Raw genomic sequence first — 22,136 nt, 5'->3', positions numbered from 1 at the left:
CAAGTGGTGCAAGTCCACAAAGACAATACCTCTGCTATGTTTCATGTCACCAGGCAGGGAGGTGCAAGGTCAATTCAGCTATGCCAAGAGGCTATCCAGCTTGGAACCTATGCAAAAGAAACAAAATTTCCCTGCAAGCTTTCCACCTTCTGGGAGTGAGGATCACTACTGCAGACTCCTTCAGTAAGGATTTCATAGACCACAATGAAGAAGGACATCCTTCTCCAGATCATCCGTCAAAGGGGATACCTAGTACTAGATTTGTTTGTGATCACCTGAACAATAAATGCAAAACAATTTGCTCAAGGGTGGGCTAAGAATCCCTGATGGATGCCTTTCTTATCTCATGGTCCAGTCACATACTATATACATTTTCTCCAGTACCTGTCATTCCAAGGGTATTCAGGAAACAGAAAAGAGACACGGCAACATTAATCCTAGTGGCACCAACTTGGCCAAGGCAGTAGTATTTCACAGACCTACATCGACTTTCTGTCCAGTCTCTGATAACTCTATCCCTATTCAAATTCTCCTGTCTCAGAATCATAGCAAGTCATGGAATTCCAACTTGCAGTCTCTTCACCTCATGGTATAGCTAATCACTGGTTGCATACTCATGAGAGATTGTGCTTCTGAGATGTCCAAGCTATTTTAGTGAGCAGCAGAAAAGATTTCCAGTAGAGCCACTACAGGAAAGTGAAAGAGATTTTCAGTCTGGGTGCATGTGATGGGGTTTCTGGGGTGAAACCTGGACTGTTGGACTCTTGAGCCCTCTGTCTAACCAACCTAGGGTATCCGTCTCATGCTGTGATGCTGTTGTTAATCCACAAACCTTTGGCAGGTACTGTACTTACACAGATATCCACAGGCAGGGCTACACCCAACTGAGTTACATGAATGCTTTCCCCAGCCACTCATGAACCAACAATAGAGAGGCTCCAGCCAATTCCTCCCAGCTCCCCAGCCTTGCACTCCAGAACTGTACTGTCTTGCCCTGGTCAGAAGCCTGACCAGTGTAAGTTCATTACCCAGTCCGCCCCTCCCTCAATGTGGAGAGGACACACACTAGCCTTTGTAAACTGAGCTGAGATTTCCCAAGCACTTCAACCAAAACACATTGTTTTAGGTAAAATATAAAACAGATTTATTAACTACGGAAAGATAGATTTTAAGTGATTATAAGTAGCAAGCATAGAGATCAAAGTTGGTTACTTAAGAAACAAAAATAAATTCGCAGTCTGAGTTCTACACACTAAACATGATTTGAATCAAACAGTGTCTCATCTTGAAGGATGGTATGGTTCCTCAATACACAGGCTGGGATGCTTTTCTAGCTTGAGACCAGCCTCCCCAGTTCAAAGTCTTTGTTCTCCAGATGTGTTTCCAGATGTTGAGTGTGGGGTGAGTGAGGCCAAGTCATAATGTCACTTCCCCTCTTTTATAGTTTCTTCCAGCTTTCTGGAAAGATATTTTGATGCGGGGATCAGGCAGTCTGTATTGGTCAAGCAGTCTCCATTGTCTGTGTGTTGTCTCTGAGAAGTCTTCTGGGATGGCATCGGGAGTGGATTTCCTTTAATGGGCCATCAGCCCTTCTGGCTACTCCATAGTTGTACCTGAAAGGCTGGTTGTGGGTTTTCCCAACCTCACAACATATTTCAGTAACACACACATAGCAAAACTTCATAACTTCTCATACAATGGTAGCACAGGATATTAATGTTCAACAGATCAAGACTTTTAAAATGATACCACACAAGGCATACTTTATACAAAATGACAGTAGTGAATATGGAGGTTCCAGGGAGCTGCTATGAGGTGCAGAGTGCCACAGTGCGATCTTAATGTTTATCTCCCCATCACAGAGGTTAGACTTCTACTGACTACCCATTACTCCTGAAATCATCTGCCTTTCATTTAGTTCCATGAGGGTCCACCTGGCTTCCATATCTGCAGTTCACACACCAGTTGATGGGTTTTCTATTTTCTCTCGGCCTTTGGTTTCAAGATTTCTCAAGTGTCTAGTCAATGCCTACCTGCTTGTGTCTGACCCTGTACCTTCATGGGACCTTAATCCTCTGGGACCCTCTAGTGACAATCTCACTATTTTTATTGTCTATGAAGATGGCATTTCTGGTGGTAACCACTTCTTCAAGGCGAGTTTCAGAACGTTCAGGCTCTTCTAGCTGACCCTCCTTTCAGTCTTTCATGAAGACAAAGTTTCCCTTAGGCCACACCCTAAATTCATGCCAAATGTGGTATCAGTTTTCCACCTGAATTACGCTATCCGTTGTTTTTCACAAAACCCCACTCTTCATAGGTGCTAACTTTTGTTTTTGCCGGTGGGTGCTTTTAAAGGGGAGCGTGTGTTGCGGGGGGGGGGGGGGGGGCACTCTGCTAGTTTTGGGAGGAGGCTATTTTCAGTATATTTATATACTTCTTTCATATTCTAGTTAATAAATGTATCTATCATTGGTATCTTTACTATTTTAATAATGATTCAGTTGTTATGAAGTACTTAATTACATTATCATGAATTACAGTATATTAAAATCATTCCAATCACCTACAAGCTGTCTTCACTAATGTCCCAGTTTAAATACATCATGTCTCACTGTAGATTTCTGGATAAAACTGTCAGCTATCTTATTTACTGCTAGTTCCCTGGTATTGTCTTGATGCACGTTAAGGACAGCTACATTATTCAGTTGCGACTCTCTCATTGATGACTGGAGATAATTTTTAAGTCTTCTGAAGCTGGAGAATGAGTTCAGGATGATAAAGGCACAGTGAGAGGATCCTTATGAATTTGCAGTACTCTGGAAACATAGTGCTTCCAGAGTACTGCAAATATCTCCAAGATCTCTTTCTTGATGGGTAACAGCTAATTTAGGCACCATCATTTTTTATGTATAGTTGGGATTATATATTGCCATGTGCATTACTTTGGATTTAACATTGAATTTCATCTGCCATTTTGTTGCCAAGTCACCCAGTTTTGTGAGATCTCTTTGTAATTCTTTGCAGTCTGTTCTGGACTTAAGTATCTTGAGTAATTTTGTATGGTCTGCAAACTTTGCCACCTTTTTGCAGATCATTTATGAATATGTTGAACAGCACTGGTCCCAGACCAGTACAAGCCCCTCGGGGGACACCACTATTTACTTCTCTCCATTCTGAAAATGGAGCATTTATTCCTGCCCTTTATTTCCTGTCTTTTAACTGGAGTGACTGGCAATGCTTTCAGGATCATCTAATGATCCTTAATGTAATTTAATGACAAGCCTTTTGTATCTTAATCACCCTACCTCTGTTTATAAACAAACTCCCTGCTCCAAAGGCAGAAGTTGTTAGCAGCACAGAATTCATCACATTTGACACTCAAGCTCTGGTTCCTGGGTGTTGAACACCCACAATTTTTTTTCCATGGGTTCCTGAGCTCCAGAGCACACACGGAGTCGGTGCCTATACCACTCTTCCAAAGCCAAAGAAAGACTCCACACCTTAGATATTTGCATAGCTTTGGCATTCTATCTAGATCACACTATGTTTAGAGCAGTGTTTCTCAATGACCAGTCCTTGAACTTGTGCCAGTCCCTGAGATCTCCCTGACAGTTTCAGAAGGCAGCAAGCCAGTCTTTGTTATCAAAAAGCTTGAGAAACACTGCTTTAGAGAATCTCCCTGGCTCTTTGTAGTGTCTGCGAAGGGAGTAAAGGCCATCTAGTGTCAATTCAGCATATTTCCGACTGGATTTATGACTGCATTAAACTCTGCTATGATCTTTCTAAAGTCTCTCCTCCACCAAGCATTATGTCTCACTCCACCAGGGCTTAGTCCACGTCATCAGTTTTTCTCAGCAACACTCTGATAACAGATATCTGCAGAGCAGCAACGTGGTCATCTGTACATACCTTTTCCAGACATTTCGCCATTGCTCAAGCCTCTCATGACAATGCCAACTTTGTCAAGTTCGTGCTAGTGTCTCTGTGCAGATGACCCAAAGTCCCACCACCTGGAAGGGAACTGCTGATGAGTCACCTGCAGTGGAAAATATATATGTCCAATCATTCCATAGAGGGAAAAGGTTACTTGCTTGTACAGTTACTGTTGTTCTTCAAGATGTGTTGTGCACATATACATTCCATGACCCTCCCATCTTTCCTACTACTGCAGACACTAGACACACAGCGGTGAGAAAAAATGGAGACGGAGGTGGTAGACAAGCCCCTTTTATGCCCTAGACTCAGTGCATGAGGAGAACAAAAGCACATGCACAATTTAGTTGTTCTGCTGGCAAGTCTCTGACTCGAGTGCGTTGGGTGCACATACACCTGCAGTAGAATTTATATGTGCACAAAACATTTAGAAGAACAAAAGTTACTGTACAGGTACGTAACCATTTTTTTCCAAGTTGCATGGTAATTTGCATTACCATACTATTATGTACTGCCAACTGTAGTGAGATTAAAGTATTTTGATCATAGTAATAATACTTAGCTCTTATATAGTGCTTTTCATCAGTATATCTAAAAGCACTTTACAAAGGAGGTGTCATAATCCCCATTTTACAGAAGGGAAAACTGAGGCACAGAAAGGGGGAGTGAATTATCCACGGTCAACCAACAGGTCAGTGGTAGAGCTCAGAATTGAGCCCACATCCCTCAGGCTAGTGCTCTATCCACTCAACCATACTGCCACCTCAGAGACTTCAGTGCAGATTAAAACACAGTGTGTGTGTGTATGGTGAGGGGGGAGGGTGGAATTTGGGTATAGTGTTAGAAATTTAGAAACATGTAGAAGTTAGAGAGAGGTAAATTTATAACCCAAACAAATGTAATTTCCTATTTGCCAAATTCTATAGACAATCACAAGATATCTTTGGCTGATTTGTCATACTTTTCCAAGACATCTGAAAACAGATAAATTGCATATTGATTCTGTGGCCCAGATTCTCAGCTGTAGGTGTGGATTTTTGTGCTTCTCTGATCCTGGACTGGCTGTGCACCAGGCTGATCTATGGTTGCTAGGGTGGTTCTATACTACTGGAGGATCTCCTTACACTGGAGTGATCCTCTCAAGGCCAGCTATGCCACCTTAACGGCTGCTTTGCACTGGCTATGTAGTGCAAAGAGACTTCCGTAGGTGAGACAAATAGTTTATTCTAGCCTCTCTACTTGCCCATTTCATAACCATTATAATATCTCTCTGATGATTCATTATATGGCTCATGGAAACCGCACAGGGAACTATTAGTCATTAGGTCTGACATGGGTTTATTGCTAATAATTTGGAGGATATTGGACTCATAAATATTAAATCTCTGTTTAATTCAAAGCACTTTATGACTTAAAGCAACACCATCTGTGGAGGGCCTTTGTTATTCTTCAGCAATGTTACTCATCTTCACAGATAACTTTTAAAAAAATGTTGTAAATGTTAAAATAAATACCGTATGTGGGCCAATCCCAGGCTGTGCTGTGGCTGCTTTGTGGTGCTTCCCCAGTGCAAAATAGCCCTGGAGTTAGCATAGCCAGCCATTTGTGGATCACCCCAGCAAATGGGAATCTTCTGGTGACAAAGGGCATGTCTACACAGAAACTAGACAGCCATGGCTGGCCTGTGCTAGCTGACTTGGGCTCGCAGTGTTCAGGCTGCAGGACTATTTCATTGCTGTGTAGATTTCTGGGCTTGGGATGGAGCCTGGGGTCTAGCACCCTGTGAGATTGGAGGATCCCAGAGCTCAGGTTCCAGCCTGAGCCTGGAAGTTTTCATAGCAACGAAACAGCCCCGCAGCCCGAACTCCACGAGCCCGAGTCAGCTGGCACGGGCCAGCCACAGGTTTGTCTTTACTGTGTAAACATATCTAAAGAGTTTGCCTGCACTACCACATTCTTCCTCAGCTGTTAACATAAGAAGTGTGGCCAAGAAAAAGGGTATGTGACTGGGATCTCCCTGCATCCTGGCACTCTCTGGGTGCGATATCAGTCTTTTTGGACCATTGGCAGCCAATACAAGTTAGACACACCTTCAGGCAGCTCTGATTTATGCTGGGACAACAGTCTTGTGGATAACTGGCCCAGGATCTGTCAAGTGCAAAGGTGGCTTTGTCACGTTTGTTACCTACCCCCTTTCTCCAAGTGGCACTGCATGCTCCTCAGCCACAGAGGAGGATCATGAGGAGTGAATTCATGTGGTTCCAAAATCCTTTCCTAAAACATTATAAGATTTGAAACCCTCCCTAGCCAGATGTAGCATTTACAGAGGCAGGTGGTAGTTTCAGTGAGGATTTCTTCTAAAGTTTAGAAATATCTCTTTTAAAATTTGAAGTTGATACTTCAGCCAAATAGTATCTTTATTATTTTGTTGTTCTTTGTGCTGCCACTTTCTCTAGAAGCTAAATGTGTCAAGGATCACAATATGCCTAGACCTAAACATGACACAGTGAGGAAGATCAATTTCAGTGCCCAAAAGAAGGCCTCTGAAATCTGCCTGTTCTGATTTTCTTCAAGAAGCATGGTATGCAAGCTATATGTCCGAGACAAGGTATAACTTTGATCATTTAGAAAGCACGACTGACATGAAAGAACAATAGGAACTTATTAATCATGGATTAACAGTTTGCTAAAATTGTATAGATACAGTTACGTTTTTTAATATTACTTATTTAATGCAGTTTGATATGGGATTCTGTTGGCAGATAAATTTCAACTTGATTCTGCTAATTCTGCTGGAAATCTTCATGGCAACTACTGTGATCATTTCAGCTAGGTCTAATGAAGACTGCTGTAGGAGGAAGAAAGTAGGTTTTCCCTTAAGAACTACAATTTGTTAATTTAATTTTTGTTTGTTTTCTTAAGCATGTGTGTTTAAACAGGTCACTTCTCCCCTTCTTTCATTATGTTGACTAAGTACTAGTGACTTCATCTTTATATAATAATTTTATATTTAATTGTGTAATTGATTCAGAACAATAAATAAGAGAAATCAAGGTACAGGAGACACTTGTTTGCAGCAACACCTTGCAAGAACAACCGCCGCTTAAAAGCAATATTTCCCCTGGGAACTCTTTCCCTACTGTGAATTGTCTACTTGGTAACAGTAACATAGACGCCACATAAGAGCAACATTTGTGACAGTCATAGAATTGTAGAATATCAGGGCTGGAAGGGACCTCAGGAAGTCATCCAGTCCAACCCCCTGCTCAAAGCAGGACCAATTCCCAACTAAACCATCCCTGTTGTGATGTCACATCCAGGGGTGGAGATGGGGGGCAGATAAGGTGTTCCTTGCGGTGGGTGAGGTGCTGGCATAAGAGATAGCTATCCCACACTGGTAGAATCCTCATCTGGGGAATCTGACAAGTTTATGGCCCTTTTGCAACACTGTAGTAGTGCAAATGGGCTGCACTGTGGGAAACTGGCCCTGTATCTATGCCATTTTGTAATGCAGTGGTAATGCTGTTTGCTATGCAAAGCTATGTAGCAAACTGTGGCTTGATTTCCACTCTAACTATGCCAGTAAAGGCTGAAACTGCTGTGAGGGCAGCACACTCAGTTCCAGAGGGAAAATGGGATGAGTGAGAATGAATGTCTTCCATTACTTAACAGAAACTGTATAAGGGCTGGATTCTTCCACCTTTTGGGACTACTTTGTGTAGGAAGGTTCTGCACTACATGAGAAGGAGTGGCTTACTCTGGCCCTAATATGATAAGGAGTGGGGCCTCATGTTTTCTGAGTGGATTCCATTACAATTTAGGGCCTTCATTAGTAATGATGGAAATATATGAGCCTCAAAGATGAGAATACAAAGTAGGGGAAAATATGAAATATTTATGGTTCAGTGAAGGATATAGAAAATTTCTCCCTCTGAGAAAAAAATGCTTTGTGTCCACATATAAAACTTAATATGTTGTATTAACAATGCTTACATTGGACTAGTTTGTGCTTTTTGGGTCTCCTGAGATCCTATAGAAAACAATTGTGATTCAGAGAGCTATGATTCCTTCCCTTGCTCCCAGTGGGAGGAAATTTGCTGCTGACCCTTACTTCCCTTTTGATCATCTGCTATGGCCAGTGTGTTAGGGGGTGGAACCAATGCTCTACTCATTCCCTGGGAACAGGGCATGCAACACCTGCTCTTCCCCACAATCTTATAGTCAAGCTGTAGGCAGACTTCACAAGTGATTGGGGGGATACGTCTGACTGCCCCTTATACTGTGTAGAGTCAAGCCACAACCTGGCCCTTATTAAACTGCATACTTCTTTCAGATTATGTTTCTTTTTTACCTTTAGAGTACCGTATATGACAGTACCAGCGTTTTGAATGATGTCAGCTTTCCTACTCGAATTCTGAAATCCTATTCAGTAAGAAAAGCTTTGTTTTCTTGCGATATATGAATTTATTCTCTCATCTTTTCATGTACTGAACTCCTTTGAAGCCTGTGAGAGTTCTGTGTGTAATAGTTTCAGGAACAGGCTTGTTATAATATGGCAACATGAACATGAGATACGCGTGGATGTTGCAAGATAAATTCCAACTGTCCTAAACAGGAAGGAAAAGTCTACTTGATGATTAAATAAGAAACAATTGCAGACATGAGAATTTATTTTTGATTGAAAACACTGAATAAAATTGTAAACATGTAGAATGGGTTCAGTCCTACTCCCATTTTAACTAATGGAAGCTTTGCTGTAGTCTTTCATGAGTGTAGTATTGGCCTCAAACATTTCTCATGTCATAAATGCATCCATTAACATCTATGAGACATCCTACCTACACAACTGAAATGACTGTAAAAACGTAGTCAAATTCATTGCTAATTATTTTGGTGCTCTAATTTTTTCAGGTAATTGAAGTGATTATTGGAATTTCTGCAGTATTTGGTGGAATAATTGCTTTGAATATGGATGTGTTAGTCTCAGGTCCATACCTTTCAGTAACATTCTTTTGGATCTTAGTGGCTGTAAGTACTACACTATTAAATGTAGCTTTTTATACATTGTCTCTCTAAGCCTGATGTTTATTTGGCTCTCAAATTAATTTTCAATCACTGCCTTACAAAAAATTAATGCTTTTTAACGATTGTGCTAGATTATCTAACATGCCTGCTTTTTGATTTACAACACTGTATTAGAATGTAAGTGCCTTACTTAGGTAAAATTCCCATTGAAATCAGCAATAAAATAAGGCTATTAAATAGGTTATTCTTTACTAAACAGGTCTATGTTTTTAAAATACCATCTTTCGGTTTGCAAAATTAAGATCTGGGTTGAATTTCACTACAATGAAATCCTTAGGATGCCATTGTCAGCCTATCATCTTGATTAAATGGCTGTCCCAATTACATACTTGAACCTGCTAATAATTGGTGGTGAACATTCATCTCAGTGTAAAACCCTTCATGATGATAACAACATAATGAGAGCTGCAGATAGGAGAAGAAGATTCATAAGGGGGTAACTGCAAGCCTCCATTCCACTGAGGGGACAGGTAATGGAGAAGCCACTGGGTCCATGCTTACATGGATCCGGTGGTTGGCAATCTCCTCAGCACAAAATGGAGAGGGACACCAGTCCCCGGCTGAATTCACCCAGAATCCTTTAGCGTGCTAAATTCAAGCTCAGTAGGATGTTAGCACATCGAAGACCTACTGACTTAGGCTACGTGGGTAATAGTCTCATCTTGATAGGTATAGATTTAGTAGTACAGAACACTCCATTAATGGCAATAAAGTTTTTGAGGTAATTTTTCTTCCCATTAAATTAGTACACCTCTACACTGATATAACACGACCCGATATACATGAATTCGGATATAACACGGTAAAGCAGTGCTCCGGGGGGGGGGCTGCACACTCCGGCAGATCAAAGCAAGTTCGATATAATGCGGTTTCACCTACAACACGGTAAAATTTTTTGGCTCCTAAGGACAGCGTTATATCAGGGTAGAGGTGTACCATAAATATTGCCTATACAGTGTTATACAAAATTATAACTTTATAACAAAATTTCACATTATTTGGAGCAAACTGAGGACCCAATTCTCAGCTAGTGTAAATCAATGTAGCTCCACTGCAGTCAATGAAGCTATGCCAATTTACACCAGCTGAGGAGCTAGTTCTTAATGTTTTCTAATGTCTTGGTGTCCTTTTCAGTGCTTTCCAAGTGCCATTGCAAGTCATGTAGCTGCTGAATATCCAAGTAAATGTCTGGTAAGTATATGTGCAATGTTCAGATATTGTGCTGTAATGGAATATTATGAATAAAGTCCTTTGGTGATAATCATACAACTAATATATGTTCACGGTAAAGTGACCATAAAAAGTTCTATACTAAATATAACAAAATAGATGTCAGGGGTCCTTGGAATACTCAATTAATACTGTTAGAAAGGAGGCTAATGGAGTGCTTGGCTCTGTACTTATAAAGTTAATTGTACTAAAATAGAGTTCAGTTGGCTTTCCTCATGTGATATACCATTAGTGCATTAAACAAAATAGATTTTTAATTGATTAAAATGTACAAAATATTTATTTGTACTGGATATTTCAGGGGAAGTTGTGGACATTACTACAGAGATGGTAAGGAGAGTCAGCAGGGGCACAAAATGGGTCTGCCTCACCAAACAGCTAGTAGTCCAAATTCTGTTCTCAGTTAGACCCATGCAGCCACACTTAAGACAGTAGTGATCTACGGCGGTAATTGAAACAGAATTTGACCCTACAGAATTATCTTTGAATGAAAACCAGCCTATTATTGTCATAAGGAAACTAACCTGAAACCACCAAAATCTGCTGGTTTAGTTATTTAGCATGTATAGATCGCATGGGGGGGAGGGATAGCTCAGTAATAATGTTTGGCTGTAATTCTCACTGTTTCATGTAAACGAAAAAAATAATAGTGTCCCTTCCATGCTAGCCCTCCTAATCCATTTTTGTTTCCTCTGCCTGTACTTGAAAGACATATTCAAAACAAAACAAAACAATACAACAGCCCTCTTGAACTCTGAATGGAAATGAGTTTAAATGTACTACAAAGCAATAGAGTTCTTAGCTAGTAGCATTTAGCCTCCATAGTGAATATTCATTTATTTGAATTCCTGCTTCTGTACATACTTAGAGGAGAGATCTGAGCATGGGTGGCTTGCAGATTGGGCCCTTTCTATATATTTTTACCACACACTCCCATTACACTTGCTGCAGACAGAAGTGGAATCAAGAACCAATGTTATTTGTTCTTATTTTTATTTCTTTAACACAAGTTTAACATCTTAATTTAAAGTTTAATATCTTGTTTTAACTAGGTTGAGGTCCTGATTGCCATAAGTAGTGTCACTTCTCCATTGTTGTTCACTGCTTCTGGATACTTATCCTTCAGTATCATGCGAGTTATTGACATCTTTAAAAATTATCCACCAGGAGTTAAAGTACGTATTTTACTCTTTTGAAAAATTAGCATCCATCAATTAGCAATTCAGATGGAGTAAATAAAGAGTATTATGAGTTATGTATCATAAGAATATAGAGAGCTGTATTACGGAGGATGACTAAAATGTTCTGGAAATTACTCTAAAAACTTATATAACATCCTAAAACTATCCTTTCTATAGTTATTTTGAACCATCCTATAGAAGACTATAACAGGGTTATAGTTCTCCATCAAATTCTATAGAATGGTTAAAAATAACCTATAAGAAGGTAATTATTTTTTATTTAAATTCCATAGAACTTTTCCATAACAGCTCAGCAAGTGTTCATAAAATTGTGGCTAACAAACTTCAAAGTTCTAAACTTTCAACTCATTTCCTAGGATGCCTACCAGTAAGTGGCACAGTGGAATAGAGTGCTAAATGTTCACCTGTAAACACTTGGGTTCATTCAAAGCTTGGTTTGGGGAAAAATTAATAGAGTTTGTAGATCCCAGTAGCCTGTGTTGCTGAGGAAATGTACTACTACATTCTGCACCAGCTCAAGTTTCCTGAGGGCTTCATGCCCAGGTACTCAAAGATATGTGAATAGAAAGTGAATGATTTACACCAAACTAAAACTAACAAATTTCACCCAACTCTGTTCAAGACTTTTCAATGCAGTTTAGTTTTCCAAAACAACAAAGTGTTTGATCAGTCAGCTAGAGAAAAAGTAAGGTGTCATACTGAGACATGTAAACTGTGGGAGAACTTCAGAAAATATGAAGTGAGAGAAGGCAGAAAAGACAGGTATGATAGTTAAATACCTAACAACTTATATACATTTTTATTTTTAGCAATCTTACGATATACTTCTGTTACTTCTGATGCTGATGCTGTTAATTCAGGCAATGCTTACCATTGGCACTGTCATCCAGTGTGTAAGTTACAAGACAAAAATGAAGCTGCATGATTCATCTTGGGCAATGCCACAGATTAATAAACAGGAGTACAGAACAATGGAGGTAAGCGTCTAATATCTGACTATAATTTTATAATATCTATAGTTTGTGAATGATTTTCTGTAATACTTGAGCAATTTATTCCCAATTATCACCTAAAATTGCCCTTTAAAAATGTAAGGGGTGTATTTATTCATGCTAAGGCTGAATTTCACCCCGAATGACTTATTTTCCTGGTTAAATTAGGATACTCAGTACAGTAATAGTTTTCTTAGTTGACTTGAGATATTCTGTGTATAACAGACTGGTAATGGGACACGGAACCCTTAAAGAGTGATAACACTTACGAAGCGTGACTGTAAAAATGATTTGCTGGGTTCCAGGTTTATTGTTTCTCAGTTACTTCCAGAATGAACTGTTCAGTTTATAAGTAAAATGCTTGTTATTTCTAGCCACCAGTCCTGCACATTTCTTCTGTGGGTAAGGCCAGCTGTTTGCTTGAGAGGAAGAAAGGCCTTGAGATTGAAGCCCATTACTAAGATCAAGATCGGGGATATATTCCTGCCTAGGTCATAGATTTTCCGTGTGACCTTCATAGATTTTAAGACCAGAAAAGACCTTTGTGATCATCTAGTCTGATCTGCATAACACAGGCCACAGGACTTCTCTGAGTTAATTCCTACTTCAAGTCCGATAGCTGTGTTTCAATTAGAGAATATCTTTTAGAAAAACATCCAACCTTGATTTTAAGATTGCCAGTGATGGAGAATCCACTGCTACCCTTGGTAGGTTCCTAGCAGACAAGTGTGCCAGCCAAAAGAACCCCAAACCAAACAAAAAAAACCCAACAACCAAAAACCCACCTACTGGCACCCTTGTTGGAAGTATCAGCAAAGAAGCCAAGGATCAAATCAGGCTGTGACTAAATCTACGCTCTGGTCACTCAAGGTTAGGGTTGAGGATATTAAACAGTGTGAGGAATCTTGAACTGCATTTCTAGTCCTGTATCAGTTCTGGGGAAATGTACAGTAATCTTCAATTTTGTCCATTTGGCACCTTTCACAAGCAAATTAATTAAACTAATTTAAAAGAAACAGATAAATGTCCTCTTTTGCTGGCTGTTTCTATTCAGAAAAAAATATTATGGAAATATATCGGGACTTAGTAGAATTAAGAGTGAGCCAATATATTTATGAGAATTTGGTGCTAATACAAAATTAGTGTAGAAGGACTATATACATACAAGCCTTTTTGGAGAACAAATAAATGTATATGGTGAGTGTAATATGATGAGTCCCATTGGATTCTGCAAGCTCTGAAGTTTGACTAAGGTCTGCTGAACTCCTCATCTGATAACTTTGTTGGCTCAGTGAGGTATATTTTCCTGAATAAATGGGATCTGACCCATTATGCATAAAATAAGTAATAGCTATTTCATTAATAAAGATGTTTTATTATTAATTACATGCTGCAGGTTCCTACTGAAGCCTCTAATGTGGTATTCTCTGAAGGATAGTGTAGAAGGGGCACTGCCACCTCCCAAGCACCTCCTTGCAGCTGAGGTTGGCTGGGCATCTAACTCCCCTTAAAGGGCAATCCTTGTGAACACCTTCCCCTGCCAGAGCTGACCTTCACCCAAAGATAGGCTCGACAATGGCTAACAGCTGGTCATGTCCTGAAGCCAGGGGAGCACCTCCTATTCAGCTGCAGCCAGCAAGTCTACTAAATTCTTGACAATGTTCTTGTCCTCCTCAGTATGATGTGACCGGGACTTGGGCTCCACTGTGTGTGCTTTAAGTAATTAATACAGTGGATATCTTACTCCATATTTTGGAGCATGTGTTCAGCACATGCAGTACTCCTGAATGTCTAGTTCACAAGCAACTTCTGAGGTGGTCAACAACACAGAGGTTTCACCGTGGCTGAACTGATTTAAAGTTACTGCTGCTTGGTCTCTTGGAGAGGAGCCTCCCTGGATACAAACACAAGCACAGCCATCGGAATTAAAAATGTCTCTATCCAAGTCCAACCTCCATTCAGGTCTTCCAAACACTAAGGACTGTGCTCTTTTTTTTATAGCTGTTAACACTTCACTCAGCAGCACCCACTTCTGGTCCAGTGGAACACTGCCACTTCCCAGTCTACCTACCTAGTATATGTGGCAGCTTTGAAGCTGTGATTTGTTCCCCATACCAGCTACAGGAGGCAGCACTGAAGTGCTTATTGATTCTTTTTTAGAAAAAAAAATTTTTTTTTTAAGAAAAATGTTAAAGACAGAAGATGTTTAGAACTTTTCATAATACCTATAACCTGTTTTGATTGATATTTTTAAAATGTCAGATTATTCAGTGATTTTATTTTGAAAATGTTGTATCTATCTATATTATCTATTGCAAAAATAACTACATATATATATATTGCAAAACTTTCAAAATACAGCATATAATCATATTATATATATATGAATTAATATTCCTAAATTCCCTGGAACAATACATTTGAATCCCAGCCAGGCTGAGTAAGCTTCATCATCTTTTCAAATGAGGTAAAACTGAGTTGTCTTTTATAGTTATTATTATTTGTATTGCAATAGCACCTAAGAGCCTCAGTCGTGGATCAGGGCCCCGTTGTGCTAGGTGCTGTACAAACACAGAACAAGCCCTGCTTCAAAGTGTTTACTTCTCTGTGTAGGGTTTTCAGCTGAAATCTTAAAAAACAAAGTCCTACTTTATGAATTAAAGGAGGGTAGTATAATTAAAGCCAATCAACATAGGTTTATGGCAAATAGATCCTGTCAAACTAACTTGATATGTTTTTTTTGTGAGATGACAAGTTTGGTTGATAAAGGTAATAGTGCTGATGTAATATACTTAGACTTCTGTAAATTATTTGACTTGGTACCCACATAACATTTTGATTAAAAAACTAAAATAATAAAAAATTACTATGGCACATATTAAATGGATTGAAAACTGGTTAACATATATCTCAATGTAATTGTAAACAGGGAATCAACACTGAGCTGGTGTTTCTAGTGGGTTCCTTCATGGATCGACTCCTGGCCCTACTTTATTTAACATTTTTAATAATGACCTGGAAGAAAACATAAAATCATCACTGATAAAGTTTGCAGATAACACAGAAATTGGGGGGAGCGGTGAATAATGAAAAGGTCAGGTCACTGATACAGTGCAATCAGGATTGCTTGGTAAACTGGGCATATACAACCAATATGTATTTTAATACGGCTAAATGTAAATGTATACATCTAGGAACAAAGAATGTAGACCATACTTACAGGACGGGGGACTCTATCCTAGGAAGCAGTGACTCTGAAAAAGATTTGGGGGTCATGGTTAATAATCAGCTAAACATGAGCACCCAGTGCAATGCTGTGGCCAAAAAGGCTAATATGATCAAAAGGGCTAATATGATCATAAACAGGGAAGTCTTGAGTAAAGGTAGAGAGGTTATTTTACCTCTGTTTTTAGCACTGGTGTGACCACTGCTGGAATATTGTGTCCAGTTCTGGTGTCCAAAATTCAGGAAGGATGTTGATAAATTGGAGAGGGTTCAAAGAAGAGCCATGAGAATGATTAAAGAATTAGCAAACATGCCTTATAGTGATAGACTAAAATAGCTCAGTCTATTAGCTTAACAAAAAGGTTTTAAGTGGCGACTTGACAACAGTCTGTAAGTACCTACATGGGGATCAATATTTGATATTTGATAGGGGCTCTGCAATCTAGAAGACAAAGGTATAACAGGATCCAATGGCCGAAAGTTGAAGGTAGACAAATTCAGACTGGAAATAAGATGTAAACATTTAACAATGAGGGTAATTAGCCATTGGAACAATTTACCAATGGTTGTGGTGGATTTCCATCACTGGCAATTTTTAAATCAAGATTGGATTTTTTTAAAAATATATACTCAAGTTCAAAAGAAATTATTCTGGGTAAGTTCTACAGCCTATGTTATATGAGGTCAGATTAAATATCACAATGGATCCTTCTGGCTTTGGAATCCATGAATCTGTGTGCATGGATATTAAAGATCCTATGGCACTTCTGTAAAAATAGGGATTTGTCCCAGTGTCCTTAGCCAGAATTTCCATATTGGCCATTCTTGGCAATGTGTTGTGCATCAGTGAGTTGATGCACTTGACCCTAGGGTGGCTTCACTTCAGTGATGCTGTATGGTTATGATTTCTGAAGTGTTTTAGGATTCTTCAGGATGAAAGCCATTAATTAAATGCAAAATAGAAAAAAAATTTATGATAAGTTTTAATAAATCAGCCCACAATCTTATTTCTGTGTTCTCCTGCATATTTACTTGCTTTAATCATTAACTAAAACACTGTTTGAAACCTGTTTGCCTCTAGGTTTCCAATAATACCATAAAGGATTTTGACAAAGACAAAGCCTGGAAAGCTGTTGTGGTACAGATGGCTCAGTAAGGTGGATTCAGCAAGTAGAATAGAATACAATAAATCAACTGTTAGATTTAAAGCTTCTTAACCGTAGCAGTTTGTAGACAGTGCTATAGCTCCAGCTGTAGGGACCAAGGAATAACAAAATTTATTTTCAAGCTAAATACTGTACCTTTCTAATAAATTTGAAATATATAGGTGAAATTTCTTAATGCAACTTTATCTTTTGTGTAAGAATATTATTTGATGTTAGGTTGCTGATAGTATCTAAATGTTTAGTGTTCTGTTGCTTTAAAAGATCCCTTTGGAAACAAGGTCATAAATTACTTATGGGTAATGGAGATATGATTTTTTAAATAAATATGGCAATACACAGTAGGTCTCATTTGTTTGCAAAAGGCTAATATAACTGCAATTATGCAGTCAATATAACTGATAAATGCTTTTGTAAAGTTATGAGTACAGGTCATAATTGATAATTTTGCTTATACTTCACTTTTGTAGGAGTTGTAAAGGTGTTTTGCATCTCAATACTTTGTATAAAATAAAGGTCTTTATCACAAGGAGTCTAGATGTGGATTGAAGTCCAGTTTGCATAGACGAAAACGTACAATTCTTTAAAATATTTTTCTGTAACAAATTTATGGACTGTGAAAAAGGAGAAACAACCCTTAGTTGTTATCAGCCTTGAAAAGTCACGAAACTCTAAGTGCTTGGCACAAAATCTATAAATCTATTGACTCATCCTGTAACTTAATCAGAATGAAAAAAACAAAACAAGTAATATTATGTGGGATGACTGCTGGGCTGAATGCCTTGTTTCACTGGAATCTGTTTGCTCTTTCACATATGAAAATGTATCCTTCCTAAAAGTGATTTTTTTTCCCTTTTCATATTTTTATTTTGCTAACAACCTTTGATAATTATAAAATAAATCATGTTTAAATGAAGTGTTTATCCCTCAAAGTCCTATCTATTCCTCCTACTTTCTCATATATCTATCTCAAAGTCACATGGATTTGTGACAGCACAAGCATTTCCATGACAACTGGAGACCCTTTGGCTTGAGAGGCATTTTCCCTGCTGACAGGGCATTTTCCATGACGGGCCCTAGACTTTGGAATTCATTCCCTCCTTTAGTCCGAAATAATCCAAATCAGTTGATGTTAAGGGCACACTGCAAGCCATCTCTCTTTTCCCAGATTTTTGAGGAGAAAGGAATAAGCCAAGGGCCAGGATACATATAACGAGGGTGGAGATCTGCAGCTACATTAGGACTTTTTCTTTTCTGCTTTTGGGGAGCTTCATTTATTTTTGCATTTTTAATACATGGCAAAGGCTCTTATGGTTTTCAAGAACCACTTTAAAAACATTTATGCAACTGGGAAAAAAGGAAAAATACCCTCTCCATCCCCTTAAGATTATGGATGTATTTGGTGCAGCAGTTTATGACCAGCTAATCTATCCTTCACCAGAGGTTGCCAGAGACTTTTGGACCCATATTGAAAGCTGATGCTTTCTGTCTTAGATGTTACCATTCAAAGTTTGATATACCCATCCTTCATAAGAACATAAGAACATAAGAAAGGCTGTACCAGGTCAGACCAAAGGTCCATCTAGCCCAGTATCCTGTCTACCGACAGTGGCCAATGCCAGGTGCCCCAGAGGGAGTGAACCTAACAGGCAATGATCAAGTGATCTCTCTCCTGCCATCCATCTCCATCCTCTGACAGACAGAGGCTAGGGACACCATTCCTTACCCGTCCTGGCTAATAGCCATTAATGGACTTAACCACCATGAATTTATCCAGTTCTCTTTTAAACTCTGTTATAGTCCTAGCCTTCACAACCTTCTCAGGTAAGGAGTTCCACAAGTTGACTGTGTGCTGCGTGAAGAAGAACTTCCTTTTATTTGTTTTAAACCTGCTGCCTATTAATTTCATTGGATGACCCCTAGTTCTTGTATTATGGGAATAAGTAAATAACTTTTCCTTATCCACTTTCTCCACATCACTCATGATTTTATATATCTCTATCATATCCCCCCTTAGTTTCCTCTTTTCCAAGCTGAAGAGTCCTAGCCTCTTTAATCTCTCCTCATATTGGACCCGTTCCAAACCCTTAATCATTTTAGTTGCGTTTTCTGAACCTTTTCTAGTGCCAGTATATCTTTTTTGAGATGAGGAGACCACATCTGTACACAGTATTCGAGATGAGGGCATACCATCGATTTATATAAGGGCAATAATATATTCTCAGTCTTATTCTCTATCCCCTTTTTAATGATTCCTAACATTCTGTTTGCTTTTTTGACTGCCTCTGCACACTGCGTGGACCTTTTCAGAGAACTATCCACGATGACTCCAAGATCTTTTTCCTGACTTGTTGTAGCAAAATTAGCCATCATATTGTATGTATAGTTGGGGTTATTTTTTCCAATGTGCATTACTTTACATTTATCCACATTAAATTTCATTTGCCATTTTGTTGCACAATCACTTAGTTTTGTGAGATCTTTTTGAAGTTCTTCACAGTCTGCTTTGGACTTAACTATCTTTAGCAGTTTAGTATCATCTGCAAACTTTGCCACCTCACTGTTTACCCCTTTCTCCAGATCATTTATGAATAAGTTGAATAGGATCAGTCCGAGGACTGACCCTTGGGGAACACCACTAGTTTCCCTTCTCCGTTCTGAGAATTTACCATTTATTCCTACCCTTTGTTCCCTGTCTTTTAACCAGTTCTCAATCCATGAAAGGACCTTCCCTTTTATCCCATGGCAGCTTAATTTACATAAGAGCCTTTGGTGAGGGACCTTGTCAAAGGCTTTCTGGAAATCTAAGTACACTATGTCCACTGGATCCCCCTTGTCCACATGTTTGTAGACCCCTTCAAAGAATTCTAATAGATTAGTAAGACACGATTTCCCTTTACAGAAACCATGTTGACTATTGCTCAACAGTTTGTTTTTCTATGTGTCGGACAATTTTATTCTTAACTATTGTTTCGACTAATTTGCCCGATACAGACGTTAGACTTACCGGTCTGTAATTGCCGGGATCACCTCTAGAGCCCTTTTTAAATATTGGCGTTACATTAGCTAACTTCCAGTCATTGGGTACAGAAGCCGATTTAAAGGATAGGTTACAAACCTTAGTTAACAGTTCCGCAACTTCACATTTGAGTTCTTTCAGAACTCTTGGGTGAATGCCATCTGGTCCCAGTGACTTTTTAATGTTAAGTTTATCAATTAATTGCAAAACCTCCTCTTGTGACACTTCAATCCGTGACAGTTCCTCAGATTTGTCACCTACAAAAGCCAGCTCAGGTTTGGGAATCTCCCTAACATCCTCAGCCGTGAAGACTGAAGCAAAGAATCCATTTAGTTTCTCTGCAATGACTTTATCGTCTTTAAGCGCTCCTTTTGTATCTCGATCATCAAGGGGCCCCACTGGTTGTTTAGCAGACTTCCTGCTTCTGATGTACTTAAAAAACATTTTGTTATTACCTTTGGAGTTTTTGGCTAGCCGTTCTTCAAACTCCTCTTTGGTTTTCTTATTACATTCTTGCACTTAATTTGGCAGCGTTTATGCTCCTTTCTATTTGCCTCACTAGGATTTGACTTCCACTTTTTAAAGGAAGTCTTTTTATCTCTCACTGCTTTTTTTTACATGGTTGTTAAGCCACAGTGTCTCTTTTTTAGTTCTTTTACTGTGTTTCTTAATTTGGGGTATACATTGAAGTTGGGCCTCTATTATGGTGTCTTTAAAAAGCGCCCATGCAGCTTGCAGGGATTTCACTGTAGTCACTGTACCTTTTAACTTCTGTTTAACTAACCCCCTCATTTTTGCATAGTTCCCCCTTTTGAAATTAAATGCCACAGTGTTGGGCTGTTGAGATGGTCTTCCCACCACACCAAAAGCTTCCAATGTCTCGGGAGGTATACTTGCGTGCTAACTCTTTCAAGAAAGGCAGCAGTAAACCCTGATCTCTCCTATAATGTTGTATCTTTAGTATGTGGAAAAAGTTCACTCCCAACTGATGTTCAAATACAAACAAGAATGGTTTAGTTTGGGTTCACTGGGGCAGAAAGGAATGTTGTCTTTACAAAAATAAAGCAAAAACCACTGGAACAACTTTTAAACATCATGGATGGAATGAGAACTGAGAGGTTGAAAACATCATCCTATCAGGGTTTAGGTATTTTGTTTAACTGGTTTGCATGTACCATTTTGTGGGTAGGGTCGGGTGAAGGTTTTATGTGAAGTATTTTGAGTGTATTTTAACTGGTTGTTTTCTATTTCTTTTATATGGTAACATACTTGCCATTTGTAAAACTAAATCCTCGTCTCCAAGAAGTTGCCTTCTTCTCAAATTTATGATCGACCAAGGCCTTTCAACACATCAGACATGAAGAAAGACTATTATTTTATCACTGGGCTTGAAGGAAAAAGAAATAAAAAAGGGACAATCATGTCCTCTTGAGGGCTTAATTCTCTTATATAGCCCAAACCAATAAGATGCTGAGAGCCCTCAACTTCCATTGACATCAGCATTAATTTGAAAAATTGAGGTATTCTGCACCAAACAGTAATAGCCCTGTAGAGAATCCATTGATTTAGTCCTTTACTTTGCGGCAGGCAAGTTAACTTTTGATTTTCAGGAATGGTAGGGGACAAGCCAATGATATGACAATGGCATAATGTCATGTGTTTCACCAGTGGACCTATCACCGGGGACCCCAAGGACTTAAAACACTGGTCACTTCACCCATCACTGAAGTTTAACTGCCTTAGAGGTAGAATTGTCAGCTGGTTAACAGCATACTACAAACTTAAAGAAAAGTTTCAACAAGAAGTGAAAAAAATACTACATTCATCTGAAATGGCAGGGAGAATTTAGGTAAGACAAGTAAAATGACCTGAGTTAGAATTTGGATTAAGACACTGAGGTGACAGTGGGAGACATTTAAAAATGTCAACAAGTCCAGTTTAAAATTTCTCCATCAACTTTAGATCAGTGGTTCTCAACCTAGTTACCACCGTGGGCCACATATGCAGCAGCAGCAGCTCTCCATGTGTTATAGTGGGCTGAATCCACACAATATATACACTACCTGTATGGCTCTTGATGTCACCTGGGCTGCAGCTGTGTGCTGGTTGGGCAATGGGTTTCAGAACCACTGCTTTAGATTGATGATGGTTCTTTGATGGGAGGAATAGGAGCAAGTAAAAAATAAATCAGAAAGGAGCCACCAGTCTTTAGGATTTAGTTCTACTCAGCCAAGGTGTTTACCTCCTTTCCTGCCTGCCATCCTCTCATCCCCCGTGGAGTCGGAGA

The 22,136-nt window shown here is 39.1% G+C and overlaps 1 protein-coding gene across 4 annotated transcripts in view; it reads left to right on the top strand.

Annotated features, from left to right (window-relative positions):
- Window positions 1-17,362, top strand: part of MLC1 (modulator of VRAC current 1) — a 32,585-nt gene extending 15,223 nt beyond the window's left edge. For all 4 annotated transcript variants that reach the window (XM_054022151.1, XM_054022133.1, XM_054022141.1 and 1 more), the window contains 7 exons: window positions 6,696-6,797; window positions 8,291-8,362; window positions 8,845-8,961; window positions 10,153-10,209; window positions 11,301-11,423; window positions 12,260-12,427; window positions 16,749-17,362. In XM_054022151.1, the coding sequence (XP_053878126.1) occupies window positions 6,696-6,797; window positions 8,291-8,362; window positions 8,845-8,961; window positions 10,153-10,209; window positions 11,301-11,423; window positions 12,260-12,427; window positions 16,749-16,823 (714 nt within the window). In that variant the 3' untranslated portion in view covers window positions 16,824-17,362. The remainder of the gene's footprint in view (window positions 1-6,695; window positions 6,798-8,290; window positions 8,363-8,844; window positions 8,962-10,152; window positions 10,210-11,300; window positions 11,424-12,259; window positions 12,428-16,748) is intronic.
- The last annotated feature ends 4,774 nt before the right edge of the window (window positions 17,363-22,136 follow it).

The sequence above is a fragment of the Malaclemys terrapin genome, chromosome 1 (assembly GCF_027887155.1).
Source record: "Malaclemys terrapin pileata isolate rMalTer1 chromosome 1, rMalTer1.hap1, whole genome shotgun sequence".
Lineage (NCBI taxonomy): Eukaryota > Metazoa > Chordata > Testudines > Emydidae > Malaclemys > Malaclemys terrapin.
The sequence above is the reverse complement of the archived record's forward strand: the minus strand, read 5'-3'. Positions and strand labels throughout refer to the sequence as shown.